We start from the raw sequence: 23807 nt of genomic DNA, 5'->3' as shown, positions 1-23807 counted from the left end.
TTTTGTCTACATCAGGCTTCTCCAACCTGATGTTCTCCATATGTGTTTACCAACATCAGTAGCTTTACTGGCTAGGGATGAAAAGTGCTGTAGCCCAACACATCTGGAACCAGGCTTTAGAAGGCTGGTGTAAATGCTCCAGATCAGCATCTTTAACTCTTTATTAATTTTGCAAATCCACAAATACACAAGGCTTCAAACAGCATCAGTGTCTCAATATGTGAGGATACATATACTAAAAGAATGGTAAGTTCCTAGAAGAAAATACTGCAATCTTGTATACATTTACCTGGGAATAAATATTATTAAACTCAGGGTGCATGCATATTGCCCACTTGGCAGATGCTTATCAGCCTCTTAAAATGTAAAGATCAGAAAAATTAGGTAGATGGCCATCTTCAGTCATTTTGACTTAGCATGAGGGAGAGCAACAGGAGGTTGGGATGCCAACTGGTATATGTCTGCAGACCCAGTCTCTTCTCCTGCCCTGACCTGCCCCCTTTTTCCTGCTTCAAGGCCCAGTTGTGCCTGAGGGAGGGGCAATTTGCACAGTACTTTTCATCAGACTGCAAGGAGGGGCTTGGCCTTCAGCATCCCAGCTTTGAGATTATAGGAGCTTGGAGCTGGGACTCAGAAAAATCTTAACGGCCTTCCAGGCAATGTCAGAAATCCAGCAACTACTACTGGGTCTTTCTAATGACATCTGCACCTGCTGTGCTCAAAATGAACCTTTGCTAGTCCTACAATAACAACTCTGAACTCAACTGGAATTGAAAATTATATTAAATATAGAAATTTAATGCATTTGCAAGAAAAGTACCCACTTTATACTATTTGCATATAACTGAAAGAAATATTAAAGGTAAGGCACAGTGATTGGAAGAACCTCATGACAATAAGCCCTTCTCCATTCAATATAGCAAAAACATTTTTGGCTCACAGGAATTACAGACAAGAGAAATCAAAAGGCTTCAATATTAATGGAGAAGCTTTAGGAACTTTTCATACTCTACAGAGATTCTGACAGTATGTTTTACATTTACAACTGATACCATGATTCTCTAATCCAAAATGGAAGTACACTTTAATATTTAAAAGGTTCAGATGATCTCTATTTTAACAGATTCTAAAACTATGGAAAACTTAGAATGCCAGACGAGACTTGAACTTTTCCTTCCATTCACAAACCTAATAAGGGCACTGAAGAAAAGTATTCGTGTTCTGTATCTTTGTTTTTCTAGCTGGTACTGGAAGAGTTTTTCCATGTGGACGATGGCAGAATTGACTGATACGACATAATTTATTTCAATGTCTTAGCTAGTTTATGCAAAGGTAAAAGCTTTTAAGAAAGGGGTTCAACATGGATGGGGGGATTTTGAACTATTAAAGTTAGCAGCTTTAGCCAGAAAGTGCTTGTGGAGGCAGTTTTGTTGAGGACATCCCTTTATGGCACATGCACATAGTTCTTTGAATCCTGGCCTGCTACAAACATTTGTGCTACTGATATTTATGACAACTAGTTCAGATTGTCCTACAGAAAAGTTCACCACAGAAACTACTGTAGATTTTTAATGGCCCTCTATTAGGGTGAAGAAGACATTTCTAGCTAGAAAACCTTCCCCTATTCTCACAGTAGACAGTTTCTGAACATCTTTTTAAAAAACTTTTCAGATCAGGTACTTCTGTACATGAGTCTGTTTTTAAACTCAGAATAGTGGAGATAAACCTGAAAACTCATTCAAGTTAAATGCTATTAGCTGAACATTTACTTCTCATGAAGCTTAATAGCATACCATCCTCAATACAGAAAATCTTCATGTAGAAAAATTAATTATCAAGCCTTCTGAATCCTGAAATACTATCAGCACACTCAGTAAAGCCAGAGATTGGCCAATTAACTGAATAGTCTGTGCATTAGGCTTCTTCACCTAGGAAACTTTCTAACATGACTGTAGAGAGACAGGTTTGGACAAGTATTTTAGTCTAACAGGCATTAACATTGACACCGTATGTAAAATTGCAGGGAAGGACATGCCCATGCAATAATGACAATGAATTAAACTAAGTCACAAAGATACCTTGTGAGTTAGTTCCAGTTAGTTTAAGAAACGTCCACCAGGATTTTTGATAAGTAATCTTATAAATATATAACAAACCATACAGAAGCACAAGTATCAGTCCACAACTGTCAACAAGGCACCAGATGTTCAGGAAAGACATTTTACTTGTTCTGCATAGAAAGGTCAGTTTAGGACCCAGTTATTTGCATTTCATAATCTAACAGGTTAAGCAAAGTGTCTTAGCCTTTATTAGACAGATGTTGGCTGAAGAGGCATTAATAGTGATCCCTTTTCCATACTTTAAAATAAATTACTTTGCACTGAACATGCATAATGGAACCTGCACACTTCTGACAATTTAAGAAATGTTATACAACATCTTCATTCTAAGCAGACACTGGAGTAATATCTTGTTTACTTTCCACAACAGGCAGACAATCTCCTTCAGTTTCAAAGTTAAGATTCACAAATGTACTGCAAGCTGTAGCCTCTGGCTGGGCTGTCTGAACAACAGTCCCTTCTTGACTCTGGTTCTGCTGCTCCTGAAACCTTCTTTCTGCTTCCTCTGACATCTTGTTCTCCTCCTCCTCTTCTTCCTCCTAAGTGGGGGTGGGGGGAACCATGTATTGTAAAACCAAAAGATCTCTATATTAACATCATCAGACTTGTGATCATGCTAACATACTCCTATATCTATTCCTGTCAAGAAAGTTAAATGTCTAAGTTACTGACCCAGGTGATTAATATCACCATGTTTTTACAAGTATGTACCCCATAAGAAAAGTTAAATGATTTGAGGTAATTGATATGCTTGTCAAAAACACTTTTGCAATAGTAATAAATACTGTTTTCAAATAATTGTTTTTACAGAATCAAAATACATATGAAAAACTCTGTTCAAAGATGTTTCATCATGTCTACCACAATTTGTGGAAAACAGCAATCAAAGTATCAGTCACCACTTAACTGATACCTAGTATCTGTGGCTTTCAGTATCAGGAATTGCTTGCTAAGTGTGCATTTACTAAAATCAATAAAAAGTTTCTTCTACAGCACAAAGCTTACATCAAACTTCCTATTACAAAACAGCTAACACAAATATTAAAAATTGGGTGTTTGATAAAAAGAGAGGTTCTACAGTGGCTTCTCAGTTTCAATGAAGTCCTTCACAGTATTGTTTATCCATTTAATTAAACAGCATGGAAATGTTCTCAAAGCCCACTCCAATATAGGATAAAGTCAGTATGAAAGCACCAAAAAGTTAATGCTTTCTTTTAGAGGTTCGGAACTGGTCTAAACTTTTCATAAAAGAGTTGTCCTAAACAAATTAACTAAAGGAACATGAAAACAACTGAACCTAGTATAGAATGCACTGGCATTATGGTAAGATTCTTAACATTCCATATTAAGAAGTTAGCTTTTTAGTAAAAGTCATGTGAGTAATCCCTATGCTGTTTTTGTTAAAGAGGTACAGAAAGATACACACCTCCTTCTTCATTCTATAGTACTCATCGATAGCATACTGGTATTTTGGTGTACTGATTCCCAAAACAGAGGCAATTTTTTCACCAAGGAAGTCACACACTGAATGAATAAACAAATGACATATGTGTTTATCAATGTTGCAGACACAGCAATCATTAGCTTTGTACATTTTTTCATAGCATTTAACACCTAGATATACACACACATGACAATTAGTATTAATACTACTAGGTTGTTTTTCTTTTTTAAAATTATAATTCCACTTTTAAAAATTAAAATGTGATCCACACACACTAAGGAAAACTAACTGAAAGATCAAATAATTCAGTCTTAGACTTTTACACCTAAAGCAGGGTGAATTTGATTTAAATCAAACCAATTTAGATCACAATTTAAATCACTAGTCACCAAGCCTAGATTTAAATCATGGTTTTCTATTTAATTTGCATGCAGGCCTGCCTTACCCATAGGTAGAAGAACTTCATTAAAATTTTCCCAAACTGGGCCTCTTTTATGGCCTACTCCCATTATAAGTTTTCTTCTCCAGGAAACAAATAATATGGTAAACCTCAGGCTAAACACAAAAAGATCCAAAGACTTCTGGAGTATTCTGCTCAAAAGGTTTCACTTTCATTTTCACTGCTTGTCTCTCCCCCCTCACACTTAAATCCTTGTCCAGATCTATTCCACTCCCAACAATCTTCTTCTATTCAGTCATCATAGAATAGAAAAAGAAACCAGGAAAACTTAGACAAGCTTGAATGCTTGGTGGAAAACAACAAAGACAAATGCTGAGTTTGTCACCTAGGCAAAAGAAAAGAAAAAAAAAAAAAGAAAAAAAAACCCTGCATTGATACAAGATGGGGAATACTTGGTTCAACAGTACAGAGAGTGAAAGGGGCCTTGGAGTTGTTGTAGACAACAAGCTAAATATGAGCCAGCAGCGTTATGCAGCCTTGAAGAAGGCATGTATTATTCTGAGATGCATAAATAGAGGTATCACCTCCAGAAAAAGAGAGGTACTCATTCCCCTCTACTCTGCATTAGTCATACCTCACCTGGAATACAACATTCCATTTTGAGCACACAGGTTTAAAAAGGATGCTGATAATCTGGAGAGGGCTCAGAGGGGGCCAACAAAGATGATACAGAGCCTGGAAAATAAGGCTTAGGATGAGAGGCTGAAAGAACTAGGCCTGTTCAGGCAAGATGACAAGGTGACATGATAGCACTTTACAGGCACCTCTACACTTTTACAGGTGTTTTATTTAAACATTCCAATCTGATTTAAATTTTTAAAATCCATTTTTTAATCATGGACTTTTATCCACCCTGACCTAAGAGAGACCTAGAGAGAAGTCTGCCTAGGCTCCCTTGAAACAGGTTTCTCAACTACTTTAGAAAGGCTATTCTGTTTAACTTGTTTTAGAATGTACCTGAACCCTTGTCTATCCAAAGTATGGGAGAAATCAGCAAAAATGGAAATAATGTGTCACACAAGCAATCATAGTGACACTTTTTCACTTTCCTAATTATGCAAGAAACTAATATCTGCACTTGGTCTCACATCAGTTTACATTTCTTTACAACAAATGTTTGTTACAAGGGTTATTACTAGCTTAGTTTATAAAAACATAACTAAATAAACCCATACCTGATAGTGTTGATGTAGCAACTCTTAGCATCTGAAACCACAAATAAGGCCCCCAAGTAAGTGTTGCCTACAACAAAGAAAGTGGTGAGTTTATGCCACGAATTTATTTCATTTATATCTTGCGTTTCTTCCTCTTATAATAAAACGGGATTTTTAGGTAGCCTGTCCAGACACACATCAGATCCAGCTCTGCTTTGCTTCTGCAAAGTTGTTGCACCTTTTGCCTTCAGAGCATGTCGCACACACTGCTGTTTTGTACAGCTTACATAAAGAAATAACTCCCTCCTACAAATACTCTCAAGCGACCACAAGAATGAAATTTTTGAGCCTTCTTCAACTAATTCTTTGTGTTGGAAGCATTTATGTTCTTCGTCTATCATTTCAGAGAGCTTCAGTTACTGGGTAGGACAGAATCTTCAGTATTTTAATTGTTAATTTGTTTTAGTGGTGGGTTTATATTTTAACATTGGATGCTGGGCTATTGTTATTGTTGTTATTCTTCTTTCTCTCTCTCTCTCTCTTTTACTAATTTGCTGTAAACTGTCCCAAGACTTTTAAGTATGGGATGGTATAGAAAAGTTTTAAATATAAATAAATAAATGTGATAAATGAGTGAATGTTTACATTCACATATACTGTAGCTATACATTTTGTATGGCAGATATGTCTATTGATCCGTATGGAATGGCTTTCAAATGCTGGTATTGTGACATTTAGAGGAGTGTATGTTAGGAAGAATCACAAGGTATATATATATAGCTTTATTAAGTTATATAATTAAGTATATGCATATACACACACAATTTGCCAAAATGAGAGACAGTAGACCACCAGTTTTTAAGCAAAACTTTTTTGAGAATAGTTAGCCAGATCTGTTGGTCCTAGACTGGACAGGGCTACTAGAAGGTGCCTCCACTTAATTTTTGGGAATCCCCTTTCCCTCCAGCTCCCTGCCCCAGTCCTCCACCTTTCTGTGTGCCTGGGAAGGGGCTACCATAGGGGCTGCCAGAGAGAGAAGAGAGCAGAGAAGTCTGTTTCTGCTGGCTCTGTTACAGCACATGACTAATTTTGGATCCAACCCTCTGTCCTTATTAAGAAAACACATATTAATAGTGAACATCACATCATTTTACAGTTGTGAAATCATATGGTTACAATGAAAGCGACTTGTAGATACCTAACTTCTTGATGAGAAATAGCACTGAAACATCTGTGCTTATCTAAATAACCTGAAAACATAGTAATGCAAGTATTTCTGTGCATGTCTTATTTTGCCTACATTTTACTATCAAACACATTCTGTTACCATCTCCACTTTTAAGCTGTTTCACATATTTTTTTCAGGTTTCTGTATCTACAAGCATGAAGACTGCTTTTGGCTGCACATGAATAGACTGCACCTCAAGCACTTTCATGTTTAGCTGTCCTGCAGAAACGTGTGCTGAGGAAGCCAAGAAACAGACCATGTGAGGTTGGCAGAAGGAAGTTTCCTGCCTACATAAAGCACATGTGATTGCTCTTTCTGTAGAGAAGCACCCCATGCCCATTAACTAAACACAAAGTTGTCAATCACTTAAATGGCCACCACTTTTGTACTTGTTCAGCCAGAAAAAAGCACTCAGAGAGATGTTAGGGGTGAGGGCAAATAAGAAATGACAGAAATTAATGTGACAAGATTGAAAGCAAAGCACTTTACACTGTTAGAAAGCTTTATCACCAGCAAACAAACAGCTACAATACAAGGACAATGAACTGCACTTCTCCAACTGACACTAAAGCAATAACCCCCTTAAAATAGAGGTTTCAGAGCTTTTAAATACTGAGAAAGCCATTAGTTCAGAATCACATTTTGACTCTGACATGCATAAATTCATCTTGATTCTTCATTCTTGAAAGCAGACATGTGCTTATATTTTAATTATTAATTACTGTCTATATCACCCAATAGCCAAAGCTCTCTGAATGATTTACAAGAACATACAGAATAAAATACAAGGAACAATTAAACATTGAAATTTTTCACTACAAAATCTAAAAGCAGAATTTAAAACTAAATATGAATAATTACAACAGCAGGCACAAGTTAATTCACATACAAGTCTCAATCACTTTCTTAATGGATAGGTCAGAATCTTAAGTGTGCATGTTCAAGCACACTCAACAGACTCCCAATCCTCCCACAAGCTTTCAACTAGGACTGTTAATGGGACACAAAGTAATGGGAGGCTGAGAAACACTAATATGCAAGTGGAAGCATCCAACTACAGCATGCAGCAATTTTAACTATCTAGTTTGCAAACCAACTTCAGAGGGGATGAAAAGGGTCATGCTGGAGGGGCAAGAACTTGAGTTTGAGGCCATCAGATCACTCCATATTCAAATGACACAACTGTCTCCTTCCCCTAATATTCCTAATTCACATCTGAGAGAGCTAAGCAGAACCCGAAGAATATAAGGTTGTAGAATTCTTTGCTTAGAATACACAAGACAGAGTTAGATCTAGACTTGCCGCTTCCACTAACAGAAGGGTCCTCCTCTGATGATGGAGGGAAACAGGACCCAACAAAAGCTTTCCTCTAAAAGAAGGGGTGGTGCAGCAGTTTTTTCCAATTTTCCCTTCAGCCCCAAGTATGCTTTGTATGCTTTTCCAGAGTCACTAGAATCAGCTTGGCAATATAGCCACCTACATCAATACTACTGAAATTTTATCAATTCAGTAAATACAGTTAGTTTAAAACATAATCAGAATGTAATATAGACCAACCAAAATGTTTAACAGTCCTCACAATATAAGGTAAATTTATCCATTCTCTATATAAGTACACTAGTTTGGATCCTGAATCTTGCATAGAGTACTCCTACCAAGCTGCCATTGCTTTCTCATCACCACATTATTCCAGAGAGACTCTTGTCACTCAGTTTTCTGGTGGTACCCAAAGGAGAAAGCTGCATTGTGTAAATGGTGGTCTACTTGTGCTCATTATCTCAGTATCTTTAAAACAGCCATATCAATTATGTGGGAACTATCCCCTTATTAAAGATAGTAGAATGTTTTGTGGCTGAAACAACTGTTATTTTCCTAATAACAGTTGTACAACACTGGATTTACAGTGGTACCTTGGCTCACAAATGCCTTGGGTCACGAACAAAAATTTCATGAAAATTTTGACTTGGGTCACGAACTCTGCTTTGGGTGGCAACCAAGATCGCAGTCATCTCCCCCCCACGAGTGGGGAGACGGCCACGATCACAGTCACGTCCGTGCAGGGAACACATGTGTGATCATGGATGTGCTGCGCCTGTCTTTCCTGCAGGAGCGCACCGTGATCACGCATGTCTTCCCTGCATGAACGCAACTGCGATCCTGGACATCTCCCCACTCAGGGGTGGGGAGATGGCTGCAATCGTGCTGGGGGGGGGGGGGGGGAAATGGCCAGGTTTGCGCCCGTCTTTCCTGCAGGAGCGCACCCATGCCAGGGTTTCTTTGTGAAGCACCACCCCAACATAAATGTAACAAACAGAGGGTTGAATCTGTTGAACAATAACATGGTCTCTCCTTTCCGGAGGGTCATGCAGCGCAGGAAAAAACAAGTGACTATAGACAGATTTTTCACCAAAATTGACCCTGCAGCTAAGAGACAAAGAGTGGAAACCCCTGAAAGAGATCTCCCCAATGTCCTTATGGAGGGAGACTCTCCCTCAAAACAATAATCCCCCCTCACCTAGGTTAGTATTCTCCACTGTACTATACTTTGTTACTTTGTTGTTCTTTGTCACTTCGTTTCAATTTTTCTGATTAAAAAAAATAGTTACAGAACGGATTAACCTTATTTACACTGAACCTTATGGGGAAATTTGACTTGGGTCACAACCAATTTGGGTCACAAACAGAGTCGTGGAACGGATTAAGTTCGTAAGCCAAGGTACCCCTGTACTTTCCAAAAAAATCTCCCAACTTATAACAATATAATTCATTTATTTATTTAGAATATTTATATGCCATCCTGTCGCAAAGGCCTCAGGATGGCTTATATAAATAGTAATTTCAATTTCTATATAAACTCATTAAAACAGAACAAAACATATTTTTATTTCTGGAAATTGAAAAAATGGTCACATATAAGATGTTAGCTAATCATATGAAGCAAATGAACTTCAGAAACAAACCTACTGGATCAACAGAAGGCAAGAGGTCTTTCTTCTCCTGCTGCTCATCTTCCTCTTCATCTGTGCTGAATTCCTCCATGGTTTCACCACTTGCAAAGTGAATGACCCTCCTTGGAATTTTCTTCTTTTTCCCTATGACACCAAGTTCCACATTCTCAAAGCCTCTATCACCATTTGCATGCAGCTGCAATTGAAGAGAAAAAAATTCAGGTGCAAATGTACCCATAACATAAAGAAGAAATAGTTCCCCAATAAGTCCAAAATTATCAGACCACTATAAATATTTTTCCTTAAGTTTTACAACTGGTCTATTTCATCACCACAGCTTCGAGGCAGAGGCAGCAGTCATCTAAATAGTGCATTTTTATTTCTTACAGCTAATTTAAATCTCCTGAAAGAATATTCCAGCTCCACAGGGACTTCAACACTGTCACTTATTGTTAAATATTCATCTGAAATTAATTATATGTAGAGCACTTTTAGTTTTCAAAGTTTGTTCATCTATCCCCAACAATACTTTTGAATTTTCATCTAGAAGTAAGGTTGAGACACAAACAACTTGCTCAAAGCCACCCAATAATACCTATGCTGAGATTTGGACTAAGAGGTTATAAGAACCAGCAAACAGAAAACATTTTGCATAATTTAAGTACATAATATCATTTTAAACAAAATTATACTTTTCTTCTTTCACACATGCTAAGAAGAACTACAACTTTTAATACTTTCAACTAATACAATTTGACCGACTTTCGGTCACAGTGCATTCAGTTCCCTTGCAAGTTCAGGGAGACATCACTATCACCATAATCCCATTATGTCTGTCTTCATCACCATAACTAAAAAAAGTTATTAAATAAGCAAAAAACTGTGATTCTAGAAGAGCTTTTCCAGATTCACTACTACTGCCCCATCACTTAAAGGGGAACACATTCTGCAAAAGTAATACCAGACCCAGATGGGTAAGATGACATTTACTACCAATGAAAATATTGGTACCCAGGACAGCTTCTATCATGACCAGGAAACAGAAAACAGTAGTAGGAGTCACATAGCCTTTGGTTCCCAAATACAGCAAGGCTCAAAGTTTCACCAGCAAAGCTTCAGGAAACCCCCGAGCCTACTTAATCAACCATGACCAGTTGCTCCTGCTAACAGTTGTATGATGGAAGCCGGATCACTGAGAGCAAAACAAAGCAGCATCGAGAACTAGAGGAACCAACAAACCAGTACTCATCTTTCTTTATAGGAAAACGTCAGGAAACATTTTTCTCAGAAGCAGAGGGCTACAGTTTGTGCTCTCATCTGTGTTACCTTGTCCAAATAAAATTGGGCTGCCCCCATTTAACCCTTTCTTTAGAGAGTACAGATGAATTACCAATATCTGTTATAATTAAATTTTATTATTAAAAAATTGGAGGCACTCAAATTAGATTTAACTCTCAACAACCATTTTGATCAAAAATAAACTAACTAGATGCAAAGAAACAAATGAAAAGGAGGGAACTCATAAATCTCCTGAAACACAGTTCAGTAAGAGAACAAACGCTTTTCATATTCCTGATCCTATTCCTTGCCTTGTTGTTGTTATTGGTCATCAAGTTGTCTTTGACCAATGGTAACCCTATGAATGAAAGCCCTCCAAAATATCCTATGACATCCCTGCTTAGTCATTCTAAATTCAAGGACGTGGCTTCTGTTAAGGAGTCAATCCATCTTTTATTTGATCTTCCTTTTCTTCTTCTGTCTTTGACTTTCCCTAGCATGATTGTTTTCTCCAGGGAGTCTTCCTTCTCATGACTTGTCCAAGCATGATAGCAAATGGTATCATCTATGTATCTTTGATTATTGATGTGTGATTATTGATGTGTCTTCTGCTCATTTTAACTCCTTCCTCTGATCCTAATACAGATTTCCTTATAATATGTTCTGTGTACAGGCTGAATAAATAGGGAGAAAAAACAGAATCTTGTCTGATGCCTTTGCCCATTGGAAGCCTTTTTGTCCAATAGAAGCTACTTGTACATGATACATGTTATGCATCAGGACAATCAAGTGCTGAGGCACACCCATTTCTTTCAAGACCATCCATAGCTTCTCATGATCCACACAGTCAAAGGCTTTGCTGTATCCATAAAGCATAGACTGATCTTCTGAAATGCTTTGATGCACTCCAGTAGTCAACATTTATTTGCAACATAATCTCAACTGCCTAGTACTTTTCAGAATCCAGCTTACAGATAAGGCATTTCTGTATTGGAACACCATGAGCATCATTTTGCTTGCGCAGAAAATGAATACAATGGTATTAAAGTTGCTGCACTTTTGGATCTCCATTCTTGGGGACTACAATGTATAGTGAATGTTTCCAGTCTGTAGGCCATTGTTTTCAACATTCATGAAGACATCGTATGTGGACAGCTCAGGATTTCATGGCCTCCACTGCGATTGCAGGACATGTCCCTGAATGTCATTAGCCAAACAATGTAGCAGGGCGTACCCTTTATTTGGTCTTTTCAGATGAATATGAGAATGGCACTCTGAGAGTAGGGGACTTTGACGTGGCCATTTTGCCATGGTCAGATCACTGCTTGCTGAGATTTAGACTGATAGCAGCTTTTCCCTTCTGTAAGAGTGAAAGACCTATTACGATGCTCCACCCCTGAAGGCCAATGGATCCAGACAGTTTCCAGAGGGTTCTGGAGGGGTTCCTGGCTGATATGGCTGGCATCCCTGTTTAAGTTCCAGTGAACCTGTGGAACACAGAAATGACCCAGTGTCATGCATGCATGACACCCAGGTGGTTGACATAATTGCTACTAAGTGCCTTCTCTGTTGTACCTTCTCATACAGCTCTGTGGTATTTCTGGAACTAGGAGAAATTAAACAAAATAGGAAATAGCTTCAATGCAAATAGAGGAATGCTCCTGTGGGTACAAGTTTCACTTGTTGCCCATTTATTAGGATTGTCTGGGGTCTATTACATGCCTGACCCAAGGTCATCCAGGAAAAAAATGTCTTACATTTGTCAGGGCTTAGACACATGAGTTAAAGCAGTGGAATTTATTGAGCCAGTCAGAGCACAGCATGATTCAGTGTACTGGATGGGTTTTAGGATGGTGACAAGGTGCTGTTTGTTGTATATGGTTGCTTTGTTTTTTGTAAGCCGTCTTTAGTATAGGACGGTATATAAAAACTTTAAATAGTTAAATAAGGTGCTTGCCAGGTTCATGCAACCACCTCTGTACTGGATCCTTGCCCCTAATGGCTTAGAAAAGCTGGTAAGCAAGGAACAACCAGCTGGGCCAGGGAGGTGATTAATGCCTCCTTGTAAGGGAGTGGTTTCATGCCTCTTGAAAGAGGCAGTGGTAAAGCCACTTCTGAAGATATCTTTCCTTGCCTGGAAGATCTTAATAAATTCAGGTTGGTAGCAAACATTCTTTTCCTGGGCAAGGTTCCTGAGCAGCTGTTTACCAGCCAACTACAGGCACACCTGGATAAAAATGCTTATTCAGATCCACTTCAGTTGGGGTTCAAGCCTGGTTTTGGCATGGAAACTGCCTTGGCTGCCCTGTATGATGATCTATGCAGGAAAGAAACAGAAAGTATGACCCTGTTGATACCTCTTGATCTCACAGCACCTTTGTACAGTGATGCAGTGGTTCCACTCCTATTTGGAAGGCCATCATCCTCAGAAGGTGGTGCTTGGAGAACATTATTCAACCACATGGATTCTCCAGTATGGAACTCCATCCTTCTCTATATTGTCCAAGCAAGGCCTCAACAGTTTGTCAGCAAATTTTCAGGCAGATAAATTCCAAGAGACTTACTTGGTCCAAGAATTGAGAAATATACTTTTCTCATCACAGAGAGAGCGCTTTGTTCTACTCAGTTCTGTTGCATTCTTTCACCTATACATTCAATTTACCCTCTAGCATCTGTGCAGCTTTGCTTCTTGGACTTCTTCCTCACCACAGCTGATTGCTGTGTCTTTCACCCAGCAAGCCACCTTCATACAAGAATTTCAAATATTGTGAATGGTGTAAGTGTGTTATTTTAGAAGTCCTTTTAAAAGGCCATCCTGTACAAGTAAGGCAAATGTATGCCAATACCTTTGCCAAGTTTTCACAATTAGCTGAAAGTCAAAACCTGTCTTCATTTAATATTGAACAGACTGATTTGTAATGGATATCTACTTACAGAACGAGTGAGAAGAAATCAGAACAGTAGGTATACATGTGAAGTGTAAATGCAATATTGAAATAGAAGTGAAGATGATATGCATAATAATTAAATAGTACGTGTGAATTTAGTCCTATTTAGTGATAAACTGGGGCTACTATAAATTTAAGTAATGCAAAGTGATGACATGTACAACTTTCATGATCACTACTAAAATTTCCAGCTCTTAAGACTTTGCAAGAAAGTATTCCACCCTCAGTTTGTGAAAACTCAGGCTGAACTGTATCGCCAGCCTCCAAGAGGTACAGAAGATACATTCAGTACCATTTTTAAGGTTGTGCTTTCTTTAAAAAAGCAGGTCTAGCTGTTTTGTTGGAGAAATCCATACAACTGTCTTCCTGGTTTCGGCAGCATAAAATAAAGACATCCTTGTGGGTTAAAAAGTATTTAATTGCTGAAATATTTTGAAATGACCATGCTATGTTTCTAAAAACCTCTCATGCTCCAACTGCTGAGAATCATCTGTATCCAGTCAGCACCCTGAAAAGACATGCCAGTCCTCCAGAAAACACATAAACCAACATGGAATTACCTGCTGTGTTCCAATAAAGGTGTAAGAAAGATGAATTGTCTTATTGAAACAACTACACAGCCAAAATAATAATCTTCTCTCCCACATGGGGCAATCTACTATGACTGCCTTGTGGGAAAAAATCCGTAACAGAGGCAGAAAAATGGAGAGGAGGTGAAGATAACACTGGGTGCCTCCTGCTACTCTACTCTCCCCCACCCAGAGAGCCATTTCCCACTAGATGTCTTGTGGGAAGGCTCTTAATGACTTGTTGTCAATAATGTGGTTTTCTTTATTAAGTTTTTGTGTTAGTTGTAAGCCACCTTGGAATGCAGACTACCTGTAATAAATGAGTATAAATCCCTGCAATAATTTTTTTAAAATCAAGTGAGCACACTACTACGGTTCCCCCAACCAGAAATCAGAAGTTAGTCAATTTAGGCTTAGCTGGCCTAACTAGGGCTACAAGAAATGTTCTTGTACTACTGACTGGAACTGGTAGAGGATGGTTGCAGGAATAGCATGCAAAAGACGCTGGGTAAAGAAGATACTTCATGGCCCAGATTCTGAGTACAAGCATCTGGGCAAATGTATGTTAGGAGTTGTCTTAATAAGCGATTAAGCTGCCTTAAGCTCACTTGCCCAGGAGTCTTCAACCTACACTGTCCAACAGTCCACGAGGACCTCAAGCCCATCACAGGGTGGAAATGCATCAACATAAGCCAGCTGCCCTCATGCTTGTGTCCTCCAGATATACCGGACTACAATTCTCATAACTGCCCTGCCAACTTAGCTGATTTGGAGTTATGGCTGTCATAATTCGATATATCTGGCGGATACCGGGCTGGGGAAGGTTTGCACACACGCTGCCGAGGTCACTGATTCATCTACGCTTACCTCCTGTTCAGGGAAGCTATTCCTGAGGTAAGCCTACACCAGCATGATCGGCTGTTTGACCAGCAAAGAAAGGCGCAGAGCACAAAGAAAAGCCCTCGCCCATCGCCCCCTCACTGGCAAGGGTACCCTTACCCTCCACCATCTCTTGACAGGAGGGTGACCGCGACACAGCAAGGGACAGGTGGCCAAGAAAAGGCCTCCAGGTGCGCTTCTCGCCCACACGGAGAAGCCCGACGGGCCCGTCCGCGCGTGGACACGATCCGAGGGGAGGGCGGCGGCTCACCTGCTCTTGGTCCATAGCGCAGGCGGTGACGGCGACAGCGGCTGGAGCGCAGTAAAGAGTTATGGCGGAAAGCCCCTGCTCCATACTCGCCCGGCCCAACCTGAGCGAAAAGCAGCCGCGCCAGTCCCACCAGGCCCGCTCAGACCCTCCTCCCGGGCGGAGGCCCAGGGGAGTGAGCTCATCGGAACGGAGCCCGGCCTACCGGTCACACCCCGCCCCGGCGGTTGCTAGGTTACTAAGCGGAGGCTGCTCAGGGCGTCCCCTAGCGGCGCAGAATGGAAACTCACAGCCTTCTCTTGCCTGCCCCACACGAAGAGCACGTGCTAACTAGCCGGGGCTTGGTGCGAATCGGAGGCGCATGACCGAGCACGCGGAGCGCCCGCTTCCGTTCCCGGCACACATTTAGGGTTTGTGCAAAGACTGGAAAAAACATTTTCCGGAAGGTAGCCGTGCTAGTCTATTTGTACCAAAAACCACCGAGATTTTTCTGTTACCTTGAAATTTATCCTGGTAGACTTGAGCGCACTTATAGGGTCACAAGACTCTTGTTGTTTGGGGAAACACCTTATTACAATCTGCATGACACATCTGCAGAATAGGTTTATTATATTCTTTCTTCTTAACGCTGGTACCGGTAGTTCGGCCAGCGGAGTGAGGAAGCGGCAAGGAAAACACCGCAAACTACGATTCCCAGCGTTCTTTAAGGGGAAACAAAGACTGCAGATTTAAAAACAAACTCAAAGATGAAAAATAAAAAACTTCGTAGCATCTCAGTAATGTCAACTGCCGCTCCGATCAAACTACTCTGTCCCCTCTGAGCTTTACTGTTGGTCAAGCACCATTAGAACTGTGCAGTGGATTGACAGGTGTAAACATTTATTAAGACCACTTGTTGGTTCCAACAGTCCCTGCAGTTTAAACAAGAAGGGCGGCATCTGCCAGAAGAAAGTTGAATAATCCAAGCACAGCCTGTCATTGTCCAGACCCATGTGGCATGGCTTGTTGGAACAAGAAGCAACCTTCAAATAACCCAGCAATAGTCCATGGGTTACTTAACAGCTGTTCTAATAATCCATGCTGCCCAGTTTCAGACATGACAGACCATACCTAAATGGCAATTATTCAAATTGCACTTGGGATGCACCATAGCTTAAACATGCCACTGCAATGACTACAGTGACTGTAAAACACTGGTCAGTGTGTGGTTGTATTAAGTATCGTAAGAAACAGAGTAAGAATAGTATCTTTTTAAAACTAGCAGAAGCACAGACATTCCATAGTAAGACGCCATTTGCTACTAAATGTACAGGCACCCATCCTGCTGAAAGAAGGAACAGAAACAGGAAAACAAGATAAGATAAGATAAGATAAGATAAGGCAGCAAGGGTGGAACAATTGGCGGTTCGATTAAGGCCCCTGTTTGGGGAAGAGGCCATACAAGAAGACTGTTCACCAGATAGTAACCAGCCAATGGTGAAGTGGGGGCAGTGCTGAGGGTGGGGTAGGGGGGTCGGCGGGGGGGGGGGGGGGAGGAAGGAATGTATATAATCTCATGAATGTTTGTGATAATTGCTCTTTGTTCCTCAGCCCACTGAGACTCTGAGGCGGCCTTTGCAAATGCTTCAATAAATCTGCTTGTACCTACCCAGATCTTGTCTTACAGAGTTTTGAATCTCGCAGTATCATTTGTTACCTAGCTCAAGGATGCCATTTTAAAATGTGCTTCTTTCTTGGAATGCAAATATTTCAATAATCTCTTCTTTTCCTCTTCCCCAGCAAGTACACACAGGTTGTACCAATACAAGCAGGGGTAGAGTAATGCATGTTTGGGCAACTTCAGGTATACAGTGATGAGAGCTGAACTAGCAGTGATTGAGCAAAAAAACGGGATCTTGGGGTAGTGGTGGACAGCTCAATGAAAATGCTGACCCAGTGCTCACCTGCTGTGAAGAAGGTAAACACCATGCTAGGCATCATTAGGAAAGAAATAGAAAATAGAACTGCCAAGATCTTACTTCCTTTATGCAAATCTCTGGTGTGACCAGACTTGGAATATTGTGTTCAGTTCTGGTCACCTTACCTGAAAAAGGACATTACTGAGTTGGAAAAATACAGAAAAGTGCAACAAAAATGATCAGAGGACTGGGGCAGCTCCCCTATGAGGAATGGCTACAACCGGGACTGATCAGCTTAAGGCAAGTAAGGGGGAACATGATAGAGGTGTTTAAAATAATGCATTGTGTGGAGAGGGAGGCATTTTTCTCCCTCTCCCATAACATTCAAATCTGGGATCATCACATGAAACTGATTGGTGAGAGGTTTAGGGCAGATAATAGGAAGTACTTCCTCAGTATAGTTAAACTATGGAATTTGCTGCCATGGGAAGTGAAGTTTGCCAATCTGGACAGCTTTAAAAAGGGACTAGACAGATGCATGAGGAAGGAGGCTATCAGCTGCTACTAGCTTTGCTGGCTAAGTGCTACCTCCTTTACCAGAGGCGGCATGCCTGCATGCACCACTTGCTGAGGAGCTTGGACAGGTGGAGGTCTTGCATCCAACCTGCTTGAAGGATCTTGTGGGCAGCTGGATCACCACCATGAGTGTGAAGCACTGCACTAGATCCAGTATGGTTTTTCTTATGTTCTTATTCTACTGCTTTTGTTGTACCAGTGTGGCCCCTAGTGACAAGTAAAAGCAATTACCTTCCTAGTAAAAGGACATTCATTTGCTCAGGAAATACAAGAAAAACGTTCAAGTTCTGCAGCAGGGTACCTGCAGAAGCCCAAAATAGTAGGGGGAAACTCAATCCCATAAAAAGACCTTTTAAAAACAAGGAATGATCTAGGAGAAGTTTAAAAAACACTAAAAAGGAGGCAAATCCCCCAGCATACCTGGAACATAACTTACCCTAAGGTTTTAGCTACAAAAGTTAAATTGGTACTTCAGAATTTTTAGATTTGAGAATCCTGTACTTCACACCGTTTTTCTCATCCAGAGTACAGTGTTTGCATTTTCATGTTTTTCAACTGTAGTAGCAAAAATAGTTGCTGGAGACAATTAGCAGAGTTCTGCTTCTGGAATTGAACTTTTCCTTCCTTCTCCCCTGAACCTTTGCTTGCTTCCCATCTGCTCTACAGTGCCCCAACCTTCTAGAGCAGATTGTGGGAAATAGATGGATGGGGAATCTCTTATACCAGCAGAACAGATAGTTTGCTAGAACCCTCTATTAGCCCAATAGCTTTTGCTTTATTTATAGAAGTAGGTCTGTAGTAGCAGCCATACCTACTATTTATATAGCTGCAGGCTTACATCAGGCCAAAAGCTTATGATTTCCAGAAAACTGTGTGATATCTATATATACTTGTAGTACTTGAGTTTGTTGCCCTTTTTATCATAAACTGGCCTTCCCATTACTTAGTTCTGGAAGCAGACTTTGAAAAATCATAGTGACCAGTCCTCATTGTTTTCAGTCACATTTCCTTATGATAAATCTTATTTATCTATTTATTTATAACATTTATATCCATGTATACCAAACTAGGTCTCAAGATGGCTCACAGCATAATAAAATACAGTAAAATATAAAACACGTTTTAAAATTCCCATCTCAAAAAACATCATCAAAATACTGGGTGAATAAAAAGGTTTTGGCCTGGTGCAAAAATCAAGAAAGCCTTGGTGCCAGGTGCACCTCTCTGGGGAGCAGGTTCCAGAGCTAGGGGACGGGGTACTGCAGAAAAGGCCCTTCTCTGGGTAGCCACTCTCTTAACCTCCTTCAAAGAGAACTCCCAAAGAAAGGCCTCCACGGAAAATCTTAAGGCTCAAGAAGGTGTATATGGAAGGAGACACTCCTTCAGCTATCCAGGCACTAAACTGTTTGGGGCTTTGTACATCAAAGTGAACACCTTAAATTGGGCCTGGACTTCAATCAGTAGCCAGTGAAGATGGTGCAGAACTGGCATTATATAGTCACACCTGCCAGTTGCTGTCAAAAGCCTGGCTGCTCTATTTTGTACTAACTGAAGTACAAAACCATCTTGGACCGTCTTCAGGAGTAGCCCCATATAGAGCCTACCAAGACAGGAAAGCCTGGAGGAATGTTGTCCATGGGGTCGCGATGGGTCGGACACGACTTTGCAACTAAGAACAATAACAAGAGGCTACCAGAGAATGGGTTACTGTTGCTAGACTCTGCTCATCCAGGTAAGGATGTAGTTGATAGACCAGCCAAAACTGGTGGAAGGCAGTCCTCACCACAGCAGTCACCTGGAATTCCAGAGATAACCCTGGGCCAAGGACCACTCCCAAACTATGCACCCTGTCCCTTAGGGGGAGAGCAACCCCATGCAGAACAGGGTAAATATCACTCACCAAGATAGCTGAACTGCCTACCAACAGAACATCCACCTTATCTGGATTAAATCTCCAGTTGTCCTGTAATATTACACTTATAACCCAACTGGTATGCAACTCAAGGCAGCATAAATGGGATTCCCATGTCATATTCCTTCTAGCAACTTCTGCTGGTAGTTGTATCATATGCCCTCAAACCCTATCTTGGAAACAAGTCACTCAACCCACTATTATCAGAACATAAAACAAATACAGGCAGTTCCCACGTTATGAATTCTGTTCCTGAGAAAACAGAAATTCATCTTTAAGTCAAATTTATATGTAAGTCAGATCATAGTCAGCCCTCCACATTTGCAAGGGTTAGGGGCAAAGCACCCCATGAAAGTGGAAAAACCAGGAATATCTCTAGGCTTCCCCCCACCCCCACTGCTACACATACCTCAACAGGGCCTCCTCTTTGCAACAAGGAAATACAGGAGATATTTCCTTCTCCAGATGGACAGCACAGGGAGACCTGCCCTTTCATCTCCTCTCTATGGTCCTTTCACTTCTTCTCTATGGTGATCTTTTGGAGGGTTCCCGCTCTCCCCTTTCAATTCCTCTCTCTCTATGACATTGCATTGGAGGCCTTTCTTCTCTCCCTTCTGCCTTCCCCCCATTTTGGTAATGACAATTTCCTGTGGTAGGCCTTTAACTAGAATATTTTATTTTATTTTATTTTCAATTTATTTATTTATTTTTCAATTTATAGCCTGCCTTTTTCCTGCAAAGGGCTCAAGGCAGCTTACATAATTTCTCCTCCTCCATTTTATCCCCACAACAACAACCCTGTGAGGTAGGTTGGGCTGAGAGTCTGTGACTGGCCCAAAGTCACCCAGTTGGCTCCATGACTGAGCGGGGACTCGAACCCAGATCAACTGAGTCCCAGTCCCATGCTCTTAACCACTACACCACAGGCTTTATGGAAGTTTGCTTGTAAGTTGTTGTTGTTTGTAATTTGGATGTTCATATACAGGGACGGCTTGTAATTGTGATTGACTGTCTTTTAAAAGAATATTAACATGCAGGTTCAGAGAATTTTGGCCCTAGGAAGTATTTCTAATATATCAAACTTGCTTCCCTTCCTATCCTGGTACAAACTTGTACCTATGGAGTACATTCACTGTATTCTCAAATGTGGCAAAATCTCAGGAAGCCTCTTCTGCTTAAGGTGATTATATTGCAGCAGTTATTTTATTAAATTGCCATGAAATTTGGATTGGTATGAAGCCTTATCAAACTACTGGAAACATGTAGATTATGCAAAGCAATTTTTGGCACTCTAATATAATTAAATCATTTTATTGTTCAAAGTTCCATTATGCCAGGAATGGCCAGACTTGCTCAATGGAAAAGCCATGTACATAAATGTCTGATGTTTGAGAGCTGCAAGTGAACACTCATGGGCTGGGACTGCAAGCAGCAAGTGGGTGCCTGCAGGTGGTGGCTGTGGGTGGTGAGTGGCAAGTGGGTGCTCAGAGGTGCACATGGGTGGTGAGCTGCAAGCCAAAAAATAAACTCAGAGAGCTGCATGCAGCTCCTGAGCTTCAGTCTGGCCACCCAATATATACAAAAGACACAATGCCTGCCCTTTGTTACTCTTGGCCTTAAGTTTGCCAGTTAGTAAAGTCAAATGGGATTGGACAACACACCATGGCTCATTGTGGCTTATGTATTAGTCCTTTGTTTGGGAGATTGATGTGTCATGCAAACCCAGTGAATCTGGGCTATATGAGGTTAAACAAATTAAGAGAAACTATGGATCCAATCCTCCAAATGGGGGTTGCATATCACTGGTCTACAAATTTTGGGAAATTATCAACCTTTGAGATAAAATGTGCTAATTCTTACTTATTTTGATTAGATTAATTAAAAACAGGTAATAAAGGTGCTGTTTGCCTAAAGTTTTCAAGATATTTCACAATAAAGATTTATACACAGGCGAGTATATTTGCCTACAAGGGCGGGAAGTGTCTGAAGATCATACTGCTTCGTAATTTCTCAACCAAGTATGGTAGAACAATGAAAATGGTACCATATGCTATCTATAGTTTGGATGCAAAATAGGGGATCAGGACAAGAGTTGGGCCCCTCGTTATTGTTGCATTGCATGTGCAACTTACCTGCATCATTGGCTAAACAAGAAGAAAAAGTCCTTGCCTTTTGCAGTCCCAATGGTGTGGAGGGAACCCACCAATCATAGTAACAACTGCTATTTTTGCATGGTTCTCCCAATTGCAAAAGGGATCTCAAGAAAGAAGTGGACCATGGAATATTCAAACATTCCATCCACACTGCGTCCTGTACCCCATGGTGAGGACTAACCAATTCCAGATCCACCAGAATCCTACTCTCTAGACTCAGATGATGATAAAAATGATGAGCTTGTCAGTTTTTCATGCAAAAGGATGAACATGTTACATGAAATACCAATAAATGAAAAGTTATGTTATTGGTATCAATAAATTTATAATGATTGGTGTAGCACCATTCTTATTGCTGTATCACATTTTGCAGAAAAGTTATGGAGCATAATCACACATCCCCTTAGTAATTTTGAATTATTTTGATGCAATTTTGATCTGAAGCTGTATCTTGGAAACTGGAGCCAATTAATACTCAGGATTTAATTTTCCTTTATTAGTGACCCAATTCTGGTAGAATTTCATTTCTGAGGTTTTCTCCTTGTAGACCAGTGTGTTCGAAATGGTAGCTGCTTGTACCACAGTCTCACTGGGGTTAAATAAGACCACTATGGCAAACAGCCCCACTGTGATATAGGCAAAGATTGTAATTCTAATTCATTTGGAAATAGGAAAATAGAGATTATACCTCTGTCAAGAGACATTAGAATTTGAAGATCATGCTAATTATCGGTGAGAGTATAAAGTCTGACTGCTTGTATTCAATACTCCCTTATCAAGTTCCTCCTTATGTGAACTAGCAAAAACCCATGTAACTGCTCTGGAGTTGCTTTCCTTAGAACAACACATTTATCCAAGTTTTCATCTGGTACTAGTTCACAAATTGAACTGTTAAGGGTTACAAGTACAGTTTTTCTGTACTTCAGTTTTCTATGCAAGAAATGTCCTTGAGATAACTTGAGATGATTGTTAACCCAACCTTTTCACTGTAATACAGCACCAAAATAATTGGGTTTTAAAAACTCCCTTAAATTTTTGAATACAGATGCATACCTTTTTGTAAATAAATGTAAAGAACTGTCACTTGATTCACAGCCCCCACAGACTTCGATAATTATAACTTTAGAACATAAACAACTTCTTCCCCTTTCTCTTCCAGTCCTTGTATGAATGTTAACACTTTGAAAACAGTTTGAATCACCTGTCTAATCCTGCCAGAGGGTTAAATCATATCAAGCAAAAATGTTCAAGTAACTATACAGCAAACTCTTAAGCAGCATAATTATATGAAGCAGTATGATCAAGTACTATGATACGTGATTTAAGTAGTAGATCATATAATCTATGACATTAGTGTACTAAGTGCTGTACCTAGCAACACTTAGTAGGATGTCAGATCAAACCATGACTTGATTCACACAACCCATTGTGGGTTGACAGCCTTGTTCATTTTGAAGTTGCTTGTCAATGTCCAAACTGGACAATTTGTTAACCACACACAAGCTACCATGAGCATCTATGGCTTATCATTGGGTTGTTTGGAATGGCTTGTTTTCAGAAGTTTATTATAATGTATAAAACTGGAACAAAGGTGTGTGTCAAGAAGCTGGCTTTAGTCAAGCGAGTTGCTTGACTAAAGCAGCAGCAAACACTAATGCTCATGTTGCTGCCTAGCAATCTGGATTACCATATGTCAGGCTGGTAACACCTCTATGTGCAATTCCCTTTACTGGTTATTTTACAAGAATGAGGATTGAAACCCGAGGTGCAATTGACTGTGAAATTTGCATAGATCTGTCCAAATCTGCAGTGTTTTCATATATTTCTTCACTTAGGTTGGACATGAAAATGCTGATTTTGGAGATGTGCATTCACCTTTTTCACTTTTGCATAAATTTGCATTAACTAATGCATACAAATAGTTGACTCATCCTTGTCCAAAGTAACATGAAGAAAGAAGTGAGAGCCAGCT

The 23807-nt window shown here is 40.1% G+C and overlaps 1 protein-coding gene across 1 annotated transcript; it reads right to left on the bottom strand.

Moving 5' to 3' along the window:
* Nucleotides 1-130: 130 nt before the first annotated feature.
* FAM177A1 (family with sequence similarity 177 member A1) lies at nt 131-15468 on the bottom strand. The gene is made up of 5 exons (XM_044436160.1): nt 15300-15468; nt 9371-9550; nt 5200-5266; nt 3547-3644; nt 131-2659 (listed from the first exon to the last, which is right to left on the bottom strand). The coding sequence occupies exons 1-5, from the start codon at nt 15381-15383 to the stop codon at nt 2447-2449; spliced, it is 642 nt and encodes a 213-aa protein (XP_044292095.1). The 5' UTR covers nt 15384-15468; the 3' UTR covers nt 131-2446.
* Between the last annotated feature and the right edge of the window lie 8339 nt (nt 15469-23807).

Source organism: Varanus komodoensis, unplaced genomic scaffold, assembly GCF_004798865.1.
Source record: "Varanus komodoensis strain SLA01 unplaced genomic scaffold, ASM479886v1 scaffold3, whole genome shotgun sequence".
Classification (NCBI taxonomy): domain Eukaryota; kingdom Metazoa; phylum Chordata; class Lepidosauria; order Squamata; family Varanidae; genus Varanus; species Varanus komodoensis.
The sequence above is the reverse complement of the archived record's forward strand: the minus strand, read 5'-3'. Positions and strand labels throughout refer to the sequence as shown.